At 39.4% G+C, this 25,169-nt stretch overlaps 2 protein-coding genes across 2 annotated transcripts; both read left to right on the top strand.

Moving 5' to 3' along the window:
* Positions 1-2,192: 2,192 nt before the first annotated feature.
* On the top strand, positions 2,193-11,107 carry LOC134614578 (fibrinogen alpha chain-like). The gene is made up of 6 exons (XM_063458540.1): positions 2,193-2,292; positions 3,628-3,744; positions 6,903-7,086; positions 8,280-8,425; positions 8,547-9,561; positions 10,268-11,107. Exons 1-6 carry the CDS (start codon positions 2,239-2,241, stop codon positions 10,975-10,977), a joined length of 2,226 nt encoding a protein of 741 aa, XP_063314610.1. The 5' UTR covers positions 2,193-2,238; the 3' UTR covers positions 10,978-11,107.
* Positions 11,108-11,200: 93 nt separating this feature from the next.
* Positions 11,201-17,571, top strand: LOC134614579 (fibrinogen alpha chain-like). Its single transcript, XM_063458541.1, has 3 exons — positions 11,201-12,298; positions 15,812-15,957; positions 16,857-17,571. The coding sequence occupies exons 1-3, from the start codon at positions 12,178-12,180 to the stop codon at positions 17,157-17,159; spliced, it is 570 nt and encodes a 189-aa protein (XP_063314611.1). The 5' UTR covers positions 11,201-12,177; the 3' UTR covers positions 17,160-17,571.
* The last annotated feature ends 7,598 nt before the right edge of the window (positions 17,572-25,169 follow it).

Genomic DNA, 25,169 nt, shown 5'->3' with positions numbered 1-25,169 from the left:
ACAGTGTAATGATTTATTTAACAAATATGATATGTAAAACCATAGAATTCAAAGAGGGTGTTGTTTATTTTTCCCATGACTGTAGTTACAACTATAAATATATTTATTCTCTCACATTTTGCTGGAAAAGTCAGCTTAACTTAAAAAAATATTTCCGCTTGAAATTCACAGAAAGGTCCATTCTATTCACTAGAAATCTTGTGGGCTGATGTGTGATCAGAATTCTTAGCAATATATTTTTCCTTGTTGAGATCAAACTTTGCACTAATGAGGAAGAAAGCATGGAATAAGTGGCAAATTACAGCTATAAACATTTACAGATCTATTTGATGTCCGCAGCCATAATACTCCCAGACCTATTAAAAGAAAAAAAAATGTATGGACAGATGGACAATCAGCTCTTGAACAGAACAGATACTCGACAGATACTCTTTTCCATTCTCCATTTGCTAAAAGCTAAAAAGAGCTGAAAACTTCTGGCTTGGAAGGCAAGTTCGGTATAAATGATCCTACATTCTTACATGCAATATAAGGGTTTGAGGAGTGGAGGCTGCTGGAGTTGCAAGGTGTCACATAAAAAATCTCTGCAACTTCCATAAGTTTGACTTGCATAGCATGATGGACCTTTTCAAAATATTTTGTTGCATTGTGCTATGAATCTCATGAGCATAACACATCACACTGTGGTTACTTGCAAATACCTCCAGGGGCATCATACATACTCATCATAATCTGGAATGCTGTTTGATCCTGGATATGGCAGTCTCCACGTAAATATCCCAGTGAGCCATGCCTGAAGCTCATTGAGATTGAGGGCCATGAGTTGATGCACAAACCTACAAGACCTTTGCTCGATTGGCATAGGCCTTGCTGAATCCCAGCCTGCTGTCTCACTCACGTAACTCCTGCAATTCTCTGATAACATAAATTCCAAGATAGAGGCTCCAGTCCACAGCTCCTGTATGGCAGTGGCCTGGGAGGAGGCAATTTCCCCTCTTCACCCTTGCCAGCCTAATCTTGCCTCGAAGGTGGTATTTTATATATCGCCCAATGACAACCTGAACAGGAGCTACCATTCCACTAGTCTTAAAATCTATAAGGTTGAGCACAACTCACTATCTCGGAACAGAAAATGTGGTTACCAGCTCCTTTACATGTCATGGGATAGATTATGTCCGTCCGGTTAGTAAGGGGGGATTTTATACAAAATGCTTCTGAAAGTGGAATCAAAATAGTTTTTTTTTTTAATTAGGTGCAAGTGATGATGCATGTTCCAATAGAGAATGCAAGTGTAATAAACTCTGGATTTAAATTGCTGAATGGTTCTGAAAGGTTTTATTTTATTTATTTTCAATATGTAAAAGGCTACTGTGAACACTGAGTTATGTACTATATGGGTTCTATATAATTCGGTATTTATTTCTTCTCTCAATCTCACCCTGAAAATTACAAATTGGTGTTAAACCAATCAGGGCTGACAAATTTCTATTGGAGAAATAAAGAAGCACACTTTGGAGAAAATGTATCAGTAGTGAACCTGTTTATTCATTCAAAATATTTCTTCCAGCACAGTGGCAGAATAGTGGTCTGTATCCAGTGGAAATGCTACTTATGTAACATATCAAAGTTATAGCAATGTCAGAAATAGTATTATTACAGTCATTAGTATAAAAATCTAAATAATTGCTCTAGATAACTTGTATAGCATAACTCTGAGAGAGAGAGAAAGCGAGAGAGCGAGAGAGAGAGCACCCATGTCTCTTGAGAATCAAGGAATATATAAATATATAGGAAACATACACTGTGTAAACGTATGCCTCTTACGCTTATAGTTTGTACTGCTTATATACTGTAGAGTATTTTGAAGTGTCAGTGATGTTAGGAATCTCATATAACAATGTTGCACGTTTCATTTACTCTATTTTCATAATTTGTCTCTGTTTTTCCATAACTTCTACATTAAAACAGGTTGCATCTGCATAATACCTCTTCAAAACTCAATATTCCCTATCTTCTGTTACAAACATAGAGAGAACATTGGGTAACCTAAAAAAAAAAAACTAATCCTAAAGCAAATTTGCTCAGTCCTTGAGCAAGATTGACCAGGGCACTGACTCATCAACCTAAGTCATATTTGCTATGTGCACAAACACAATTTAATGATTGATTTCTGATTTTAGATTGGACTTTAAAAGTGCAGAAGCTCACAATACCTGTATCACTAGACAAGCAGGAAAGATGTTGAGGGTGACGACAATCACACTGGTGCTTTGCCTTACCGGCATTGCATGGGTATGCTTTAATTTCCTCATACTATTATAACTAATTTTATTATTATTATTATTATTATTATTTTTTGTAAATGTCTTTATTATGCAAAGGTTTAAAATTACAGCGTTACAATGTGTTACCATTTTACAATAAATCACGTATGATACAATAGCCAGTATTCTTATATAGTGTTCCGAACATTTTAACTTCCTATGTCTAATGTAGATCTGTTGTCTCCTTTTCTTTTTACTTTTAAAAAAAAAACAATTTCTTTATATTTTTATTTTATTTGTATTATTATTATTATTATCATTATATTTGAGTGTGCATTTATTTATGTATTAACTTATTCTGCATATACATTTTCCTCACCATTTATAGTATATTTTGTTACTCAACATATACATTATATAGATAGAGATTCTTGTTTAACACTATTAGGATTTTTCACAAAAGGGAGAATTCAAAGTTAATTCAAAGTGAATTCCAAATTTAAGGCCAGAATAGTTTAACTGAAAACATAGGTCACTTACAGAATTTAGAGGCTATTTTGAACTTAAATTTGTGAATCCACCTTGAATTCTCATATTAGTGAATAACCCTGTGAAATGACTTGTCCTGCCTTCCCTTTAGTTCAACTATTCAATGTTACAGTAGACAAGTCATTGATGGGAATTAACCAAGGAATTGCACATTTTAAATCAAAATACTTTTTTCCAATTCAGATATTTTAACATGAAATAGCATTTTTTTTCTGTCAATTCCCAGTAATTCATGCTTTGGTGAATAGCCAGGTGACAATTGTTTAAATTTCTTTACTATTCTGAGCTAGTTATCCGCTTGGAAATGACACAACACAATACAATATGATGATGATGATGATGATGATGATGATGATGATGATGATAGCTACTTTTTGGTACTATAGCTCTTGTGGACTACATTTCCCATAAGTCTTAGTCAGCCATCTAGCATCCAGAGAGGTGCATTCCACAAATGCTGGAGTGATAAAACTGAGCCATAAAATCATAAAGTACACAAAAGTTTAAACTGCAGAAATATATAAGCTTTTCAAGGACAGTAAGGCACAATGACTGAAGCTGTGTTAAAGTGTTAATGTTATTTAAACATATTCTCTAAACAGGGAAGTATGTAAAATGAAAATTAGTTTTGCAGTATATAGGCCAACAGAGCTTTGCTTATAATATCTGGTAATTTAAATTTTGAGCTTGGCTATTGTGTTTGAAATTATCAAATTAATTTTGAAATTTACCAGAATTTGCTGTTTAGTGAATAAGCCCTGTTTTTTTCTCCTGTTGGGGCCTCTTTAATATTGAAATATTTTTATGTTGAAAGTCAGACACTTTTGAAGAGGAAGGAGGAGGCATCCGAGGTCCCAGAATAATGGAACCTAAAACCTCATCAGACTGTAAACAGGATAAGAACTGGCCAATATGTGCTGATGAAGACTGGGTAAGAAAACTTTAGTACAAGAATACACATTAAAAAAATTTGAAATGTTGACAGTATCACGGGTTAATTTGTTGACTTTCATAATTTAGATAAGATGCCATAATAAAAATCATAAAATTATTATACATTTAGCAAAAGAAGTCTAAAAAAACTTCTGAAGATGCTGAAGATTTTTTTCTCAGTTCTTGCCTAATTTATTTTGACCAAAATACTTAGCTGACTTTTCCTTAAAGCGTTACTATATAGGCACCCAGACAACTTCTTCGCATGAAAGTCGTCTATGTGCCCTGAATCCTCCAATTTAAAATATTGCAGGGTTAAGACTTCTGTGCATGAGGACATACAGTGTCTAGAATTCCCCACTGAGGCAATGTTTTCATATTGGGAAGGCCTTAAATTCCAATTCCATTATGAGTTTTCCTTAATTCCATATTTAGTAAATAATTCATAATGTCTATTTCATATGTAAAATATAAATTCATGTTGTTTCAAAAAAAGAAAGTAAATTATAATTTAAAATCCTTGATGTCATTGTCACAGTGCACAATACAAACTGCTTGCATTATGTGATTCAAGCAATGAAATGCAGAACTGCTAATCTTAGTCCAGCTCCAGGACATGAATGCCCATGGATGCCCGACACTGTTGGGAGTTACATGTCCAGGCAAGCCATGTCTTCTCCCTTTAACGATTTGCATAGACTCTGACATCTCAGCTTCTTTCCTGGTTTTATGTCAGAAATGGAACAGAAGCCACGCATAGCAGCTGCTGCATAAGAGAGTAAATCTCACCAATCTCAGGCATGCTGGAACATGTACGGCCCAGCGCTGCCCTGAGGTCAAAGAAACCCTAGTCCCACCTTTGCTCTGGTGGTTTATAATATTATCTTACTCTATATTGTTTGCTTGGCATAACTAAACACTAAAACAACATCAAAAACATTTACAATAAATTAATATTATATTCATGTCAATACACATAATACCTTCCAGTGAGGCCCCAAATGTTCACAATAAAAGCATGCCATGCTATAATAAAGGTCTATCGGGGCCCACATTACTTTTTTCACTATTTATGTATGTGAATACTGGATAATCCCACCTTTTTCCTTAACAGGAGCATTTCATATTATTTTTTATTCATATTTATTAAGAAAGGGTGAGGAAGGGGTTAAATTCCTAACTTTTTCCAGAGCCGGGCTCCCTCGGCGCTGGAGAATCTCCTCCTTCTTCTGCCGTCATTGGCTGAATGTGCATTCGCGGCAAGAGCCGCGCGCGCATTCAGCCAGTCTCATAGGAATGCATTCTCAATGCTTTCCTATGGACGCTGGCGTCTTCTCACTGTGAAAGTCAATGAGACAGCCACTAAAGGGTGGATTAACCCTAAAGTAAACATAACAGTAAAGTAAACACAGCAGGCAGGGTTAATCCTAGATGGACCTGGCACCCAGACCACTTCATTGAGCTGAAGTGGTCTGGGTGCCTATAGTGGTCCTTTAACTCTTATATTGGTCTTCAAGCCAGAACTAGAAGAATACCATCAGTTCAATTGTGTTTAAAAAACAGACAATGATAAATAATTAAAGGGGTACTCCTGCTAGACCCACAGATGTAAGATTTACGTTTTAGATTAGATTACTGTTACAGAGTTATTTACTAAAGTGAGAATTGTTGGGCAATTCAAGCTGATTCAAAGTGACTTTCAAATTTAAGGTCAAACTGAAACCATAGTGGATTTAAATAATTTTTCCAGTTTTGGCCTTACATTTTAGTTTAGCTGTTAGGCCTCTACAGCAGAAAGCTGACAATTGAACTGCAATCCTCAATAAGCTTGATCTGAGATAAAGGGTAAATGCTAAGAGTAGATGGATGCCCGGGCATGATGGGGGGATAAATTAGCCTCGCCCTGAAAATCTGTTGTAGATTTTAGGATCATATGTTTTCCTGTTTAGGAAAGGTATGAAAAACAAAACATATGTTAAAAAAGCTCTACTATTAGTCTTCATAGTGATAATATATCATTTTTCCTGTGGAAAACTGCCCGGTTTAATGTATGCTCCCTAAATGGAACTGGGATTATTATGAAAGGCTGCCCACCCTCCCTCTGATATTTTTTGGTTCTTATGCCACTGATGTTAGGCAATGCTATAGAAATAATTATAGTAAGCATCAAGCATTTCATGGTTTGGTGAGAGCTCATTGCAAATATTACACAACCTATAGTTTAAAAAAATAATAATCTGGGACTTTTTCTATTTTTATTATGTGTGCTTTACTCTATTTGCATATATCTTATGTAGTATACGGTATATAAATATTTATATTTAAACTGGGCTTTCCCTTTAACAATCTATATTTTGCTAATTTGCTATTAACTACTCACAGAATACTGAAATGTAGTGAATTAACAATGGGCTTCATAAATATATCCCAAAATAAAAGCTTTAGAACAAAAGTCCACCAAGCAGACTGGCAAGCCATGGATTGATTATGTGTGTGTACATGGCTATGTTTCTCTTAGGAATAAAATAACTGGAAGTATGTTCTTAGAGTAAAGTAATAAAATGTGAGATTATGGGTGAAATGGGCTAATACATTAAGTTATTAGACATAAACCAATGACCAAATGAAACATGAAAAAAAAAACTGTGTCGATGCTATCTGAAAATTACAAGATCAGCCTCCAAATTCCAAACTCTATTTCTATCAACTGAAAATACAAGATTTGGGAGAGATCATAAAATTAACCCACGCTACAGCACAGTGGATAGCAGATGGGTAGAACAGATATTTATTCCTGGCAGGGTCAATTAAGCCTTTCTTCTTTACAAGGTCAGTAAACTGAGCTCTATTGAGTTGGGTAATGAAAACACCAAGATCTCAGCATGTAGGTGAAAATGTACCGCTACTTTTAAAATAATTACAGATCATCATAATTGTTTGATAATAAAGTAGTTATTGTACTTATATGTTGTTAAAAGAGCAATTATTGTTCAAAGCTCTAAATGTAGAGAAATTAGTAGGAACAATCTATTGGTTTCCAATGCGGATTGCTCCAAATTTAGAATATTTCTAAAGAATTAGATTTTATGGATACCTCTCATTTTATATCTGTACTATAAATTGGTAGCCAGATTGCTAACCAGATGTTTCCTGCAGGGTCCCAAATGTCCTTCTGGATGCAGAGTTGCAGGTTTAGCCACTCAGTCTGATAAAGAATTTGGCAAGAGACTTGACATAATCCGGCAGAAGTTTAAGGATGGAGAAATCAATTACAAGAGTATTGATGTGAGGACCAAAGAAACATATGATTCCATAAAGGATAACTTATTCCAAGCACAACGTAAGTAAAAATGCAGTGAATTGAAATATAAACTGAGCAGGCAATGTATGATGAATATTAAATAGTCTATCTACTGGGAATGCAAAAGCAAATGATGGGTCTCATGAAAGGAAATCTTTTCTGCAATTGGTGCAGATTTGTGTTTTCTTTGTATCAAAATATTCCATGTCATCAGGCACTTTCTCATAGGGTTTCAAATGCAAGAAAAACGTTGTAAATGTTATTTTCAAACTATATACTGAACTTCTCGAGAATGTTATGTTACTAACTCCTGAAAGTTTCATACAAAACATTATTAATACTCCTCCTTCAACAAAGCCACTTATGTATTACAACAAATAGAACTAATGGATGAAACAGGGGTGACCATAAAAATGAGATCTTCATATCTTGTAGAACTACACATGAACCTTTGCAAGTCTGAAGGATTTGACATCATGTCATATTCAAGTCAGAATGTTGCTACTGTAGTGAGAAATGATGCAGTCTCTGTTTGGACAGGTCAATAACCATGGGTGTAAGTTGGTTTAGATCTTTCAGTCTCTCCTGACTGGCAGGGTGACAAATCCTTATCACCATTTCACGTCCTGCGTTACCATGTTGATATACTGTCTGCGATGGTTGATAAATTCCTTGTGCACTGGTCTAGAAACTTAAGTCGTGGTAAAATACAATTGTAATTGTGTTAGAATTGCCATGAATGGGACACTCACAGAATTATAACCATTATAACTCATTAATGCAGTTCATTACAGCTCATGTAATCTGGAAAATATCTGGAGCTTCATGCCCAATCACTCAAGCCATGAGACCATAGGAATGAAGCACAGCTTAAATGACATGTGCATACATGGCTGGTGTTAGTCAAATAATTCCATCGTTTTCTGTAAAAGAGCCTGTACTACAGCCATCCTCATGCTGGACAAGCAGTGATTGGAGTGCTACACCTTTCCGTTAAAAACAATGATAGGACTGACTGCAAACACTCAATCCTGCTCTTAATATTGTTTTCCTTTCTCAGGCTCAATCATTGGGCACACAGTAGTGAGCATTTTTATTCCAGGTATGGAGTTGCCAACATCTTAACACAATATGATTTTTTTAAGGGGAACATTGTATAGGTAGTTAAATTTGCAATACAGTATTTTCCCATAGCATTGTTTTAACCCCATTTTCATTTTGTGTATTTTTAGAGAGTGATGGAAAATATAACGAAGTATCTGAGAACCTCAGAAATAAGATTGAATTTTTAAAGAAAAAAGTTGTTAATCAAGTGGAAAGGATCAAAGCACTGCAAAGAAGCGTCAGGAACCAGGTTGTAGAAATGAAGCGGCTTGAGGTAATCTATGGTTTCACAATAATTATCTTTATATTTGTTATGCTATTATCTTAAAGTACTCCCCACATATTTTGGATAACTGACACACCTTTTCCTGCTTTTTGTTTTTGTTTTTAAACAGGTGGATATTGATATCAAGCTTCGTTCCTGCCAGGGATCTTGTGCAAAGTCTGTTGAATACCATGTAGACTATGACAGCTATGATAACATCCAAAAACAATTATTGCAAGCTGAAGGCACTGACCTTAGAATTGAGACCAATACATTGAGAGTGCTGAAAATGAGGCCAATAAAAGACTCTCTTGTAGACCCACGTTACAAAACACAAGCTCAAATAAAAGACCAAGAAGATCAGTTCAAAATATTCACTGATATTGATCAGTTCACATTTATATTAGAAGGGAAACCTAAACAGGTAACAGGAGAAGAATCGTCATCTACCACCTACACTAGTGTCTCTGGCAAAGAGGTTTCTTTGCCAACTTCAAAACAAGTAATTCAGGGAGGGGACAAAGGTACTATTTCAGGGTCAGAAAGCACACATGTTATTTCATGCACTAAAACCATTACAAAGAAAACAATACAGGGGCCTTCTGGACCAAGAGAAGAAATATTTGAATCTTTCAGTGGTGGGCCAGAGTGTGAAAGTTTATCAAAACGTAAAACTGAAGCTAAGGGAGAGGTCCTGCCTGATGGCACTTACAATGTTAAAATTTCTGGATCAGGAGGTGTCAGCAAGATTCCAAGCTTGGAAGAATTTATTAGTTCAGCTGGAGCTAACACACAAACCCATTACAGCAGTAGCAGTGGTGTAAGTGGCGGTTCAATCACCAAAACAAGTAGTTCTAAAATAGTTGATGGTTTCTCTGATCTGGGAGATGATGAGATTGATGATTTCCATACATTCCATGGTACTCCTAGCTTTACACCACTGAAAAGTCAAACCTCATATACCAAGACTGTAGTTTCCGGCAGTGATGTTGGTGGCTCCCAGTGGGATACAAAATACAAGAGTAAACAAGTTTTTGAAGATCATGGGCCTCTCCAACAAGATATCAGTGGAGAAGACACACCTGATTTACAGGCTCGCAGTGTGAGAAAACAAGTAAAGGTGGTTACCAGTTATACTGGGACAGGTAAATGAAAATGATAGAGAAGGATCCAACATTAAGTTAAAAAAAACAAAAAAACTTCAACACATAATTCAATAATTTGATCCTACGGAACTACTCCATCAAGATGCTTTCAAAGGGGGTTGAGGGGAGATAGCTAAATTTGATCCCCATATGAGAAGCAACATATATAGTATATATTTAGAGCCCCAAACAAATAGTGCCATAATTGGTGCAAAGAAAAGTATAGCTATATTTGTTATTGTTGCATATCATAAAATCACAGCTAATAAATGTGATTTATTAACTGCAGTTAATAGGAATATCAACTTAGTGACTTAGAGTTATGCCCAAACTAGGCATTTGCCATTATTAAATAGATCTCAACACCAAATCATACTTACAAGTATGAAAAGATTAAAAAGATTATCAACACGATACAAATTGTGTTAAAATTTGAGGTGCACAGAAATTATTTGAATATATGTGGGATTAGTGTAGTATTACACCTTGACAAACACATTTATAGTACAAATCGAATATTACCTTTAACAAGTAGTAAGATCTACTTTACTTTTTGCACCATTATTGATTTTATTTTACAATCCCAATTCTTTCTCGTTATATAATGTAGATTAAACACAATAATTCAAAATACTTTGACAGTCCTGGTAACCTTTATTATGCATGATAATAATTGTAAACCAGATAAAACTGCATTTCTTTTTAGACTGTGATGATATCCGCCAAAAACACAGTTCTGGTGCCAAAAGTGGCATCTTCAAAATCAGGCCAGAAGGATCCAGTAAAGTACTTTCAGTGTATTGTGACCAAGACACAGAGTTGGGAGGATGGCTTTTGATTCAGCAAAGAGAAGATGGATCCGTGAATTTTAATAGGACATGGGAAGACTACAAGAATGGATTTGGCAGTGTGGATGGAAATGGAAAAGGAGACTTCTACATAGGCAATGAATTCATTCACTTACTGACTCAGAAGAACTCTGTTCTTCGAATTGAACTAGAGGACTGGTCTGGGGAGACGGTGTACGCTGAATATAATTTTCACCTGGGGTCTGAGTCTGATGGTTATGTTCTTAGAGTCTCTGAGTATGGTGGCAGTGCAGGAGATGCCCTCATAGAAGGGTCCAAGGATGATGGGGAACACACCTCTCACAATGGCATGAAGTTTAGTACATTTGATAGGGACAGTGATAAGTGGGAGGAGAATTGTGCAGAAATGTATGGCGGGGGCTGGTGGCATAACAACTGCCAAGCTGCAAACCTTAATGGGATTTATTACTTTGGAGGACATTATGATCCACGTAATAATGTTCCATATGAGATAGAAAATGGGGTTGTATGGATACCCTTTAAAACAGCAGATTACTCCCTTAAAATGGTCAGAATGAAAATTCGGCCATCAGAAACCACTGAATAATATTTTACTTTACAATCCCACACTCCCCTCAAAATATTTTATTATGTGTTTATGTTTTTTTATTTCTGACTTAATGTTTAATATTGACTGTACCAGAAAAGAAAAGTTAAAAAAACTTATTTGAATCTTATTTACTGTGTATGTTGTGTTTTTGTTCTAGACATTAGTAAAATATTGGGATCTTAGAAAACATTTTAGACAAAATGCAGGGGACTAAACTGTCACTATCTGGGGAATTTGCAGAATTTGCACAGACCCCCGATGGAAACATCGACACTGAGGGTCTGGTGACTGAGGTAAATTCTACTTAGATGAACCTGTACATCGCGGGTACTGCTATTTTCTCCTGGTGGGCCCTCTTTAGTTCCTGGTGCTTCAGTGTCTTGAAGTGTCAGGTGTAGGAAAAATACTGAGACAAACTAATCCCTACTTTGTCTTAGTATATCTCTTGACTGGGTTGGAATTTCACTGAAATTCCAACACAGTCAAAATGAGTATTTCTTTATGAAATACTAATACTTCAGGGGTTGGGGTGACAGTGCTGCTTAACATATAAATTGGATAAGATGGATATGCAAGGCATAAAATAATTACTGGTAAAGCTATACAGGTATTAAATACCACATGTGGGTTAAATAAACTTTACAAGTCAGGTGAAATATTATTTAACACTTTGCATGCACCTCTGCCAGCATTGCACTCCCTTTTACATTAAAGAGCTATAAAGTCAAATTAAATATTGATCCTATATAAAATGAACTCTCATTTGTGTTTGAACTGGACCCTGAAACAATATGGCAGTGTGAAATGGTATGCCTGCCCTACTAGTCCACAAACTTCCATGACAAATTACGTACCTATATCACAACTGCTCACATCACCATATTTCTTTGTACATCATTCCTCCTTTATGGGGAGGTTAGAGTAAATAAACTGATCAAAATGAGACCCCGTTATAGTTAAACTGATTTAAGTTAAAAAATTTTTTAATATATATCACACAAATAAATACAAATTCTGCATGATTTGCATAAACAATCTAAAGGATTATTGCATCTTGGGTATTTCACCATCACCTTTAATCGCTTTTCCATAGCCCATTGATATTTAAGTGACAAAAGCTCTGCTTGTTGGCAGGTCATCAGGTGCCCATCTGGGTGTAGGGTGCAAGGACTGATTACCAAACTGGGAAAAGAAATCATGAGTCGAGTGGACAAAACAAAAAAATCTTGCCTGACAAGTAACACCATCTATTTATCATCCCTTCCTGGAATAAAACAACTGCATGATGCCATTGAAGAAAACATGCTTAATGAACAAGGCAAGTATAGTTGAGTCAAGGACACTCACACAGCAGATATTATTTTAGTATAAGGTTTGTGTTAAAAAGAAGTAGCTTTAAATTAGCTGCACTCACGAAAGTTAGTTTATTTTTTCTTTGAATGGATATTGTTGACTCATCCTCTGCCTGATTTCTAGAATGTGGTATTTACTGTTTCACAACTAGTAAACATAGCAGCAAAATGCAAAATTTTTATTTGATTTAATTCAATCATTTTACTACAGCTAATCTAGATGAGCCCACATTTAAAAAAAAAAGTAAAACTATACATCACAATTTTATAAGCATCCGTTAAGAGGTTTATTAACACAATATTGTGTAGATGCATACACATCCCAAAGTTAACATGCAAAAAAATTAACATTTGGAAAATTTAAATAGTAAATATTTTCTGAGACAAAGCTACTGCCCACCTTCCCACATAAAGGTAATCTATAAAGTCAAAAGCACATAAAACATATAGTTGAAAAACATATAGAAAAGGATCAATGACAAGTGGGAGAATTTACCATGAAATCACAAGGTATAAACCAAATTAGCTGACTTGTTCAAATTCAACTATTTTAGGGGAAACATTGCAAATCAGCTGTCAATTCTTCACAATTGAGCGTTTAGTGATAGCCCTGCAAGTCATGAACCATTTACAGTGACACTCAAAGATAAAATGCCTACTCACATCCTAGAGGGAATCTGATTTATCTGGAGTAAAGATATAGTATTAAACTTTAGTAATGGCCTATGGATTCTAAATATCACAACAATCATAACAGAAATGTGGCATCACACTGTATGGAGAGTAATGCATTTAAGGTAAAAAAATATAAATCATACATATTGCTTCTTGAACTAACTCATAATAGAATACAAGCAACAGAAAACATTGCATGCTGTCCGCATTCTGCCTAGCATTATCTATGCCTATTTGTACAAACTGGACACCTCTCAGACCAAGTAGAAGCAGCAATGTAGATGAATGCTACTTCAAGTCTCATCCCCAGCACGTCTACACACTCCAGTGAAATCCAAATCTTTCTTCTTACAGCTACTACATACTCTAGTAAGGCGAAACTCCCAATTCCCAGTGCTACTACATTCTGGTTATTTCCTACTCCACATTCCCGGTTGTATGACACACTCTTGTGAGACTGAGATCCTACTCTTTATTCCCAGTGCTACTGCATAGTCAGATCTCACACCTCTTTATTAGGGTAACTACATACTCTGTTGCAGTCCTGCTGAAATGTATTCAATAAACACTCAATTCTAAAGAATTAATCCAAACTGCAAAGTTCTTAGCTAAAAAAAAAAATACTCAAGTTTACTTTTAGCTAAGTTATATACATTTTCCATGTCATCACTTTTTGGTTGTTCTGTTGGGTTAACACATCCTGAAAGGGAACCTAAAGTACATACACTTTTATCCATTCATTGTGCTAGCAGTTTAACTGGCAAAATGTATAGATTGGGAGAAAAATCTATTCTCAAATAGGTCTTTCTCCCAGCTGTCAATCAGTTCTTCAACATAGATGTTGTGGCAAAGAATTAATTGACAAGGAGAGCAGAAGAGACCTCTGACACATGGTCCTTCAGCTCTCCATCCATAGCAATAACATTGCATATGATGTGGTTGCTTGGAAAACTCCTTACATGACGCTGCTTGCGCTGGCTAGGCAGTATATTAACAGAGTGACTGACAAGGTTGTCCTGCTTAAAGAAGTGTCCCCATGCAGGGTAAATCAATGAAGAGAGCAGGAGTTGCCAGGGCAGATGAGACGTGGGTGTTAGAGAAGTGTAATGCCTACTTCTGTTAGACCAATGCAGCGCAGGAGCAGAGCGTGAGGAAAGTCAAAACAGGTTCCCTTTAGTGGCCCGTCCATGATTCTAATTGAGTCATTGACAACTTCACTTGCTGGATACACTCCCACCTAACCCCTCCCTCTCTTCATATCGGAACTTTTAACCTTTTAGCCCTAGTAATGCTGAACAGTAACAGGACTTGCTGGGACATCCATGGACACCAGGGAACTGTCCCCAGCCAGCACAGTGCAAGCTCACACTGTGCTGAATGTGCAAATAGTGGTTTCTGTACAGTTATGTTAAATATTTATGCAAGGCTGATATATACGTTCTGTGAATGGGCCTTCAGCATTTCAAGGGAGGATCACCCATTTTGGGAGTTTCCAGTGATGCAAATTGCGTTGCTTGTCATGCACTTCTAGGCCAGTCCACTCTCCATTCTGCTTTCTTATGAAAGTTTGTGTTTTCCAATGTAGCTGTAAAAGAGTATGTGTCTTTTACTATCTGTAACGAAAATATACCCCAACTCGCAGGATTCAACTCGACAAAAGACAACACAGAGGAGAGATACGTCTACCGGACCTTAGAATGGCCGGACTCGACATATATGAGAGGAGACAGAGTCAGGAACTATCCGAGGTCAAGGGCACAGAGAGACAGCGTAAACTAGGACTAGCTGGGGTCTGGTACACAGTAAACAGCAAGCCAGCAAACAGAACAGATAAGGATAAAGAGATAATGTAGTCAGAAACAAAGCCAAGGTTAATACGAAGGAACACAACTGAACACAACAAGCGCTAAAGGGAACTGAAACAGAAACCACGATAGGGCAGGGAGTAAAGGGAGAGGTAAGTTTAAATACCTTCAACTTATTCTTGATTGGCCCCTGTCATATCCACGCCCCCAATATGTGAGTGTATGGGGAGTGTGGGGTGACAGGGGCCAATGGGAGACCGTTTTGATTTTCGGCTCCCGTTCCCCTTTGAGAGCGTGCTCGTGACGCGCGGCGTGCTCTCAAAGCTAGGCGGGACACGTGACCGCATTCCGCGGTCAGCGCCCGCTGTCATCGGCGCTCTCAGCGCGCCGGGAACAGAGGACCTCGGACGGCCCCTGGACAAGGTAAGTAACGCTACACTGTCTGACTATAAGTAATTATGTGTTTTAGTGTGTAGCTGGAAATAAATCTGTCTTCTTGCATTTGTGTTCTACTTAGTGTAGGTGTACAAATGTACTAAGTTGCTCTATGTGGTCCTTTTTCTGTGGCTCTGTATCTTCCTGTGTGGCTACAATTGGATCGGCAATGTTTATTTTGAGTTTCTTAGAATCTCGGTGTTGCTGTAACTTCCATGTTTTTCTTCATTTGACAGCTATGTTTAGTCCACACCTTTCTTCCCTGCAATCTGGTAGGCACGTTCTAAAAATTCCTGAGCTTTTAGTAATACTCCTAAAACCGATGTGGGAGGGTAAGAGAGGGAGATCTGTATCAGTGGGACATGTGGTATTGTCCTTCGTGATAGACAACACAAACTGCTTGCTGGCCATGTTTTATGGTAGGTATGATAAGTATAATATGCATGTGGAAGAGGGCCACAATAATATTCATGCAACCACTGCCAACCACAATTACATCCAGTAATGTTCATGCACATTAAATTATATGATGCCATGAATCATTGTTTTATTATTTTACATCAGTTGCTTTCAGAAACTTTGCAGAAGTTGGGCAACTGCTCCGGAACAGACTTTCAGCTCTTGGAGTGAAAGTTAAGGAACAAAAAATGAAAATTGAAAATGTACTGAGTGATCTCAAAGAGCAGATGGCGACAATGAAAAGGCTGGAGGTGAACCTTCTCTTTTTACATTATTAGCCTATAGTAGACTGACTGTAAAGAAGGTGTATGTGTGTGGATAACTCCAAGAATGCCGTGCAAGATACTCAAATAACCATCGACAATGAACACATATATTCTTATATGTATATTTATATATATTCATAAGAATGTTAAGGTTCACAGGCTTGGCACTTTGAGCTGTTTCTGCACACCTCCCTAACACACCCAATAATGATGCTGGAAGTCTTTGCCACTCTTGTCCCAGAGTTCATACTAGGCACACAAGGGAGCTGTGCAGGCAAAGCACAGTTCCCCACTGGCCACTGAGGATAGGATACCAGGCAAAGGTGTGGAGGCTGGGTGGACCTCATAAAACAAACAAACAAACAAACAAATAAATATCATTTGTGTGTGGGCATGTGCACGAATGTGTGTGATTATGTGTGTGTGAATGTGTATGTGTGGGGAACTTCACAAATTTTGCACCTACAGGTGCATTATACATATTGGGGCCCTTTAGGTGTGGGAATCACAATTGTGCGTTTCTCACATAAACATCCTGGGTGCTGGGAAATGTGATCATGATATCTATGTGACAGCCGCTCAATCAGGAGGGTGAGGAGTGAGAGGAGTGTGGAGAGTGGGGGGTGGGGAGGTACTTATCTTCACCTGTATTGTCAAAGATCTTACCTTTACAAACTCTGTCAGTTACTGACACACCGCCATACCAGACCTGCTCCCACCTGTCTCCTTCTTTTTCCAGTCTTATATTTGTCAAATTTAGCAAATATCGGTTATGATGATTAGGTTATTCTTCTTAATTAGCAGTTGGGAGACTCAATATGGCAACTTTGACTGTAAAAAAACATTAAAAACCTGAACTGATATGGTATATTTATATTTTTCAGGTGGATATAAGTATCAAGCTTCACGCCTGTGGAGGTTCTTGTTCTAAAGTCCAGTTTTACAAAACGAACACAGAGAATTATACTATTTGGAAGAAGCATTTGGATGAAATTAACACAAAGTCCACAATTCAAGCCAAAAATCAAAGTCATATTAATCTATATTTTATAGCAAATAATGTAACCAATTACACTGAGTCACCTGTTGCTCTTAATGGGATGCAACTTGGCCTGTTTGCCAATATAGAGCAGTATGTATTAAAGGCCGAAAAAGTCGAGAACAATCAGACAAATAGTGCAGTGTAGGTGCTGTTTTGGTAGGTGATTTGGCGGTTAAATTCTATGGCTGACTACTTATGTTTTAAAAAGACATATATATTAATTAAGTGTAGAAATAAGATTTACATGTAAAAGAAAATACTCATGCACAATTTAAATGAAAATGAATAGGAAGGATTTTGAATTTTTTTTATGGAAAATATGTTGACCTATGATTACTTTATTGGGGTTTATTCTGTTAATTGGCAAGTGTGGAGAATTGACCGGGGAAAAGTAAATTCTAAACAATATTAGCTAAGATGGAAACGAGGTTAAAAGAACCCTTCAGCATTAGATATAAATACACTCATTTATAGAGGTCAAGTGTTGATGAGTCTTATACCTGATTATTAATGGGTTAGTTTTTCTCTAACCCAGAGGCGAGACAGTCACTCACTGATTATCTATTGACCAATAAAATACTTGCAATAGAAAAGCATTACAAGTCTGGGCAATATCTGCGCCAACAATGCATCTCATAGAGAAGAATGTATTTCAATCATTCTCTGAGAGAAGCATTGTCTTCCACTTTGTGCTGGGTCACAAAGCACTCCTGGCTGTCTGATTGACAGATGAAACGGTACAACTTAATAAAAGTGCACATTTCGCTCAGTTTTTTTAACCTCTAGTATTCCTTTCATTTAGGGTGCTTTTCGGATCTGGCTATGTTCTAAAATTTGCAGATTTGAAACATCTAAGGAGAGACTTATGCCTAGTTTGTGATAATGTCTCATGACGTTCATATCAATCATATTCATCTAAGTCTTATGCGTTCATTACTGAACCAAAATAGACCGTTTTATTTTCTACAGTTATTTACAGGAAAGAAAAAAAAATGAAAGGGGCCCTTGTCACTCCTGCTGTTGTTTATTATGACTCCAGTGTTACATTGTCTACCTCTTATTCATGAGTGTTGCAGCCCACAAGAAATATGCAGATTCTACTCAGTATTGTAACTGAGGTACACTAAGCAGGGGTGAATTGCTACTCACTAGGGCTACATTTTCATTCATGAATTGCTAGTGGTTTGTGAAACTTCTGAGCCCTAGACTAGGCTCAAAGAAGAGGAGTGTTAAGTAGAATGATATCAGAATAGATTAATTTACAACACAATGCAAAACTAATGCAATGCTTAGCAAATGTCAAAATACCTCTTAGCAGTGACTAAAGCTGCTATACTGTACTGTATGTTCTGTACTTCATGTATTTCATACTTCGTTAAGTTAACATGTGAAATAAAAAAATAAATGGAATGTTTAGCATGAATAGCGGTGTTTTATCATATCTTGTTCCTTTAAAGGATACTTTAGTCACCAAAACAACTTTAGCTTAATGCAGCTGTTTTGGTGTATAGATCATGCCCCTCCAGTTTCACTGCTAACTGCTCTGTCATTTAAGAGTTACTTTTGTTTCTGTTTATGCAGCCCTAGTCACACCTCCTGACACAGCCTGCATGAAGAAAATGGTTTCATTTTCAATCAGATGCTAACTTGCTTTAGAAGTTTTTATATCCTATTGAACTTTAATCACACACAGGAGGCTTCTGCAGGGTCTAGAAGGCTATTAACAAAGCACAAGATACGACATTCTAAATTAAACTAACTGTGCAATAAAGGAAATTTAAATATTAGATCTTTTTTACAGGAAGTGTTTAGGGAGGCTGTGCAAGTCACATGCAAAGCTAGGGCTGCATAAACAAGTAATGTGATCCTAATGGCAGAGAATTGAGTAGTGCAACTACAGGGGCATGATCTATATACTAAGCTGTTTCACTAAATTTAAAGGTATCCCTTTAAATTTACCAATCAAAGCTGCCAGAATCTGATGACTTTGTGCTTCAAACAGTGGAATGGTGTTGTACTCTAACAGGTACAAGTAGGAAGAAATAAAGATGCTCATCAGCTTAAGATGGAACATGGATGCATCTTGTATAGAATCACGAGATCCGTTATGTTATTCTGGACACATAGCACTTCTTTATGGTGAAAAGCAGCACATGAAAAGTACTGCCCTGGAACACCTGCTGCAGGAGGGTTTCTGTTAATCAAGAATGGACAGAAGAGTAAAAATCCCAAAATAAAGGGGAAAGTGAAAGGAATCCCATAGTAAGACAATAGGTTGTGCCAAATGTTAACGCTATTCATATAATTGTACTTATAAAATAGAAGAAAAGGAAATAGGAAAACCCACTTCCCAAACCCAATCAAATCTGAAGACTAGGATACACAAAATGATATTAACGCAATAGAATTAACAAATATTCCTTCAGTTCTTGGTCCCAAAACCACTAGGAGACCAAAGACCAATCTTAGACCTGCATTCTCTGAACAAAAATGTGTTTGTTCAGAAGCTTTGCATGGAATCACTGACCTCAGTTATGTCGCTGTCCATCAAGGAGACTGGTTGGCATTAATAAATCTTCAGGATCGGTCGCAGCCCTAGACTTTTGTGAGGCCTCAGGCAAAACTCAAACATGAGGCATGAGGTGAAAAAATAAATAGGGGTTGCATTGTGTGTGAATAAGAAGCTGTCGTTACATTGAAGCGAGGGCTTGTAGCACTGGATGCAGAGAGCTAGTTTCTGTATTCATTGTTCAGAGGCTCGCAATGTCACGAGCTCTCTGACTGTAGTTATGGCAGAATTTGCAAACTAAATAATTTGAGTCTATACACGATTGTGGGGTATGTTTACATAGCCTGGCAGTTCTATATACATAAGTGCCAGTGTAAAGGGGTTATTGGAAACAAAATAGAAAATTCTGATTGGGCATAAAAGCTTTTAAAAAATAATTAACAAAATATCAAAGTTACAGATAAGAAAACAGTGCCACAGACATTTCTCCTACACATTCTATAAACCCTTTACATTTATATTATCATATATGCTCTTTATATGTGTTTCCCCATGTTTTGTATATGTATGTATAATACATATTATATATGTTGCCACTTTACCTTTGCATTGCCAGTACCATACCACCATCACATTGCAGCCATAAACACACACTCAAGCATATACATACTGTTACATGCACACAGATTCACACCAATACACAAACGCATAAACACATTGATACATGGACATGCATACACCAGGGGTGTATCCTGGTTTTGTGCTGCCCTAGGCAGGACAAAACTCAGGCGCCCCCCTCACCCCCCCCCCCGCCACCCCCACCCAACCCTTCCCCCGCCTTCTAAATACACACACACTGACAGATACGCATCCATTAGCTAACTGTTAGCTAATGGATGCGTATCTGTCAGTGTGTGTGTGTGAGTGTATGAGTGTGTCTGTGTGTGAGTGTGTCTGTTAGTGAGTTTGAGTGTGTCTGTTAGTGAGTGTGTCTGTTAGTGAGTGTGTCTGTTAGTGTGTGTGTCTGTTAGTGTGTGTATGTCAGTGTGTGTGAGTGTCTGTTAGTGAGTGTGTGAGTGTGTCTGTTAGCTGCTAACAGACACACTCACACACTCACTAACAGACACACTCACACACACTGACACACACACTAACAGACACACACAGTCAGGCACACACACACACTCTAACAGACACACTCTCACACACACACACTCTAACAGACAAACAGACACACTCACACTCACTAACAGACACACACTAACAGACACACTCACACACACTAACAGACACACACAGTCAGACACACTCACACACACTCTCACACTCACTAACAGACACACACACACACACACACACTAACAGACACTCACACACACTAACAGACACACTCACACACACTAACAGACACACTCACACACACTAACAGACACACACACACACACACTAACAGACACACACTAACAGACACACTCACTCACATTAACTCATTTTTTTTTAATTTACCCCCCCAGCCTCCTTACCTTTGGGAATGCTGGGGGGGTTCTCCCTCTCCCTGGGGTCTAGTGGGGCTGCCGGTCGGGCTGCTGGGCTGGTTGCTGGGCGGGCGGCTGGCGAGGGAGCACTTCCTCTGAGCTGTCTGCTCAGCTCCCTCGCGCGCCGCAGAGTGAGGCTGGGAGGCGGAGCCGGAATATGACGTCATATTCCGGCTCCCAGCCTCACTCTGCGGCGCGCGAGGGAGCTGAGCAGACAGCTCAGAGGAAGTGCTCCCTCGCCAGCCGCCCGCCCGCCCAGCAACCAGCCCAGCAGCCACCAGCCCAGGATGTCTGTTAGCCGCAAGGCTAACAAGGCATTTGCCCTGGGCGTTTGGGGGCGGCTTTTTTTGCCGCCCCCTGGAAAATGCCGCCCAAGGCAAATGCCTTGTTTGCCTCGCGGCAAATACGCCCCTGGCATACACACACACTGATGCACAGAGACACACACAGTCACAACGTGTATCTGGCTCAGTGTATTTCTAGTTGTGTCTGGCATTGTCTACCTGTGTATATGCCTGAGAGTGTATGCAAATGTATATCTCTTTGTGCATGTGTATGTTTGTTTCTGGAACCGTATGTGTGTGGGGTAGCTTCTTGCGGTGTGTTGTTTGTATGGGGGGGCTGCCTGTGGCCTTTGTGCATTGTGTTTATGGCAAAGATATGTTTCATGACTGTGTGTGTATGATGAATGTCTTCAATTTCATCTGTGGTAGGATGAGTGTGACAGGACGAGGGGGAAAACTAGAAGGTTGGGGGGTTAGTGTGACAGAATAAGGAACGATAAGTTTGGGGGGTGAGTGTGACATGGTTGGAGGAGGAAGTGTGACAGGTCAAAGGCAGGAAAGTGTGACAGAACTGGGGGGGGGGGGGTAATGTGACAGGGTGCATGTGGCTTGGTTGGGGGTTGACAATCACAGGGCTGGGGGAAATGTTCCATGGTTGGACGAAGGCATGTGACAGGGCGAGAAGAGGTGAGTGTGACAGGATTGGGAGAATTAATGTGACATGGTGAGTGTGGCAGGTTTGGGGGGTAGAGTGTGACATGTTTGGAGGAAAGAGTGTGACAGGGCGAGGGGAGGTGAGCTTGACAGGATTGGGCTGTTTTATGTGACAATGTGAATGTGGCATGGTTGTGGGGTATGAGTGACAGCATAGGGTGAGCATGTCAGGCTGCAGAGGGATGATTGTAACATAGTGATAGAAGATGAGTGTGACAGGACTAAGGGGGATTAATGTGTTAGGATGAGTATTACAGAGTGAGGCCAGGTAAATGTGGTATGGTTGGACTGGGTGAGTGCGACAGGATTAGGAGGGGTTAATATGAGTGTGGCTAGGTGAAGAAGGGGGTGACAGCCTGTGTAGGGGTGGCAGTGTGGGGGGCCAGTGGGGGAGGGTGACAGTGCTTGTGTGGGAGGGTGAAAGCCAGTGGCCACCCGATGGCAATTAATTTCCTGTGGCCCGGTCAGCGCTGCTGCGCTTTAAGAGTGATTATGTCAGAGCTATGAGGAATCCGTCACTTCCTCCTAGCTTACACAGAGCAGCGCGGGAGGAGAGCTCTGGGGAGAAGAAGAGGAAGTCAGAGTGTGAGCTCTGACTCCCATCAGCCTGAGCCAGCCACTGGACCCCAGGATAGTCACCCACCTGCACCTAAAAGGTAGGAAACAGGAGGGTGACTAAAATTTGTAACACTTTGCATTTGCGTGTGTGTGAATGTCTGTATCTGTAAATCTGTATGTGTGTGTCTGTATGTGTGTGTTTCTGTGTGTCTGCACGTGTGCCTGTGTGTGTGTGTTTGCATGTGTGTCTGTATGTGTATCTGTTTCCCTGCATGTGCGAGGGAGCTGAGCAGACAGCTCAGAGGAAGTGCTCCCTCGCCAGCCGCCCGCCCGCCCAGCAACCAGCCCAGCAGCCACCAGCCCAGGATGTCTGTTAGCCGCAAGGCTAACAAGGCAATTGCCCTGGGCGTTTGGGGGCGGCTTTTTTTGCCGTCCCCTGGAAAATGCCGCCCAAGGCAAATGCCTTGTTTGCCTCGCGGCAAATACGCCCCTGGCATACACACACACTGATGCACAGAGACACACACAGTCACAACGTGTATCTGGCTCAGTGTATTTCTAGTTGTGTCTGGCATTGTCTACCTGTGTATATGCCTGAGAGTGTATGCAAATGTATATCTCTTTGTGCATGTGTATGTTTGTTTCTGGAACCGTATGTGTGTGGGGTAGCTTCTTGCGGTGTGTTGTTTGTATGGGGGGGCTGCCTGTGGCCTTTGTGCATTGTGTTTATGGCAAAGATATGTTTCATGACTGTGTGTGTATGATGAATGTCTTCAATTTCATCTGTGGTAGGATGAGTGTGACAGGACGAGGGGGAAAACTAGAAGGTTGGGGGGTTAGTGTGACAGAATAAGGAACGATAAGTTTGGGGGGTGAGTGTGACATGGTTGGAGGAGGAAGTGTGACAGGTCAAAGGCAGGAAAGTGTGACAGAACTGGGGGGGGGGGGTAATGTGACAGGGTGCATGTGGCTTGGTTGGGGGTTGACAATCACAGGGCTGGGTGAAATGTTCCATGGTTGGACGAAGGCATGTGACAGGGCGAGAAGAGGTGAGTGTGACAGGATTGGGAGAATTAATGTGACATGGTGAGTGTGGCAGGTTTGGGGGGTAGAGTGTGACATGTTTGGAGGAAAGAGTGTGACAGGGCGAGGGGAGGTGAGCTTGACAGGATTGGGCTGTTTTATGTGACAATGTGAATGTGGCATGGTTGTGGGGTATGAGTGACAGCATAGGGTGAGCATGTCAGGCTGCAGAGGGATGATTGTAACATAGTGATAGAAGATGAGTGTGACAGGACTAAGGGGGATTAATGTGTTAGGATGAGTATTACAGAGTGAGGCCAGGTAAATGTGGTATGGTTGGACTGGGTGAGTGCGACAGGATTAGGAGGGGTTAATATGAGTGTGGCTAGGTGAAGAAGGGGGTGACAGCCTGTGTAGGGGTGGCAGTGTGGGGGGCCAGTGGGGGAGGGTGACAGTGCTTGTGTGGGAGGGTGAAAGCCAGTGGCCACCCGATGGCAATTAATTTCCTGTGGCCCGGTCAGCGCTGCTGCGCTTTAAGAGTGATTATGTCAGAGCTATGAGGAATCCGTCACTTCCTCCTAGCTTACACAGAGCAGCGCGGGAGGAGAGCTCTGGGGAGAAGAAGAGGAAGTCAGAGTGTGAGCTCTGACTCCCATCAGCCTGAGCCAGCCACTGGACCCCAGGATAGTCACCCACCTGCACCTAAAAGGTAGGAAACAGGAGGGTGACTAAAATTTGTAACACTTTGCATTTGCGTGTGTGTGAATGTCTGTATCTGTAAATCTGTATGTGTGTGTCTGTATGTGTGTGTTTCTGTGTGTCTGCACGTGTGCCTGTGTGTGTGTGTTTGCATGTGTGTCTGTATGTGTATCTGTTTCCCTGCATGTGTGTCTGAATGTATATATCTTTGTCTGTATGTGTATCATATGGTCTGCATACGTGTTTGTATGTGTATCTCTTTGACTGTGTATCTGTTTGTCTGCATGTGGGTCTGTATGTGTAGCTCTTTGTCTGCATATGGGTCTGTGTGTGTATGTCTTTGCCTGCGTGGGTATCTGTATGGCTGTATGTGTATCTGTAGTTTATGTGTGTCAGTGTTTGCCCCTATGTATTTGTATGTGTGTCACTGTTTATATCTGTATGCGTGTCATTCTGTGTATCTGAATGTTTGTCATGAAGTGTGTATGTGTATCTGCATGCATGTCTATATGTGTAACTGTCTATATGTGTCTGTGTATCTGTATGTGTGTCTGTCTGTTCTGTTTGTCTATATGTGAATCTGTTTGTCTGATTATGTGTCTGTATGTGTATCTGCATATGTGTCTGTATGTGTCTGTATGTGTGTCTGTATGTGTATCTGCATATGTGTTTGTATGTGTGTCTGTATGTCTATATGTGTATATATGTAGAAATAGCGCAGGTAACTTTTTTTCTTTGTTTTTTACTATATGTATTTGGGCTGATGTGTACTATAGTCATTGCTGCCGCCCAGGAGTAATGGGAGTTTAAGCGCAGGACTTGTTTCTTTTTAT

The sequence above is a fragment of the Pelobates fuscus genome, chromosome 6 (genome assembly GCF_036172605.1).
Source record: "Pelobates fuscus isolate aPelFus1 chromosome 6, aPelFus1.pri, whole genome shotgun sequence".
Classification (NCBI taxonomy): Eukaryota; Metazoa; Chordata; class Amphibia; order Anura; family Pelobatidae; genus Pelobates; species Pelobates fuscus.
The sequence above is the reverse complement of the archived record's forward strand: the minus strand, read 5'-3'. Positions and strand labels throughout refer to the sequence as shown.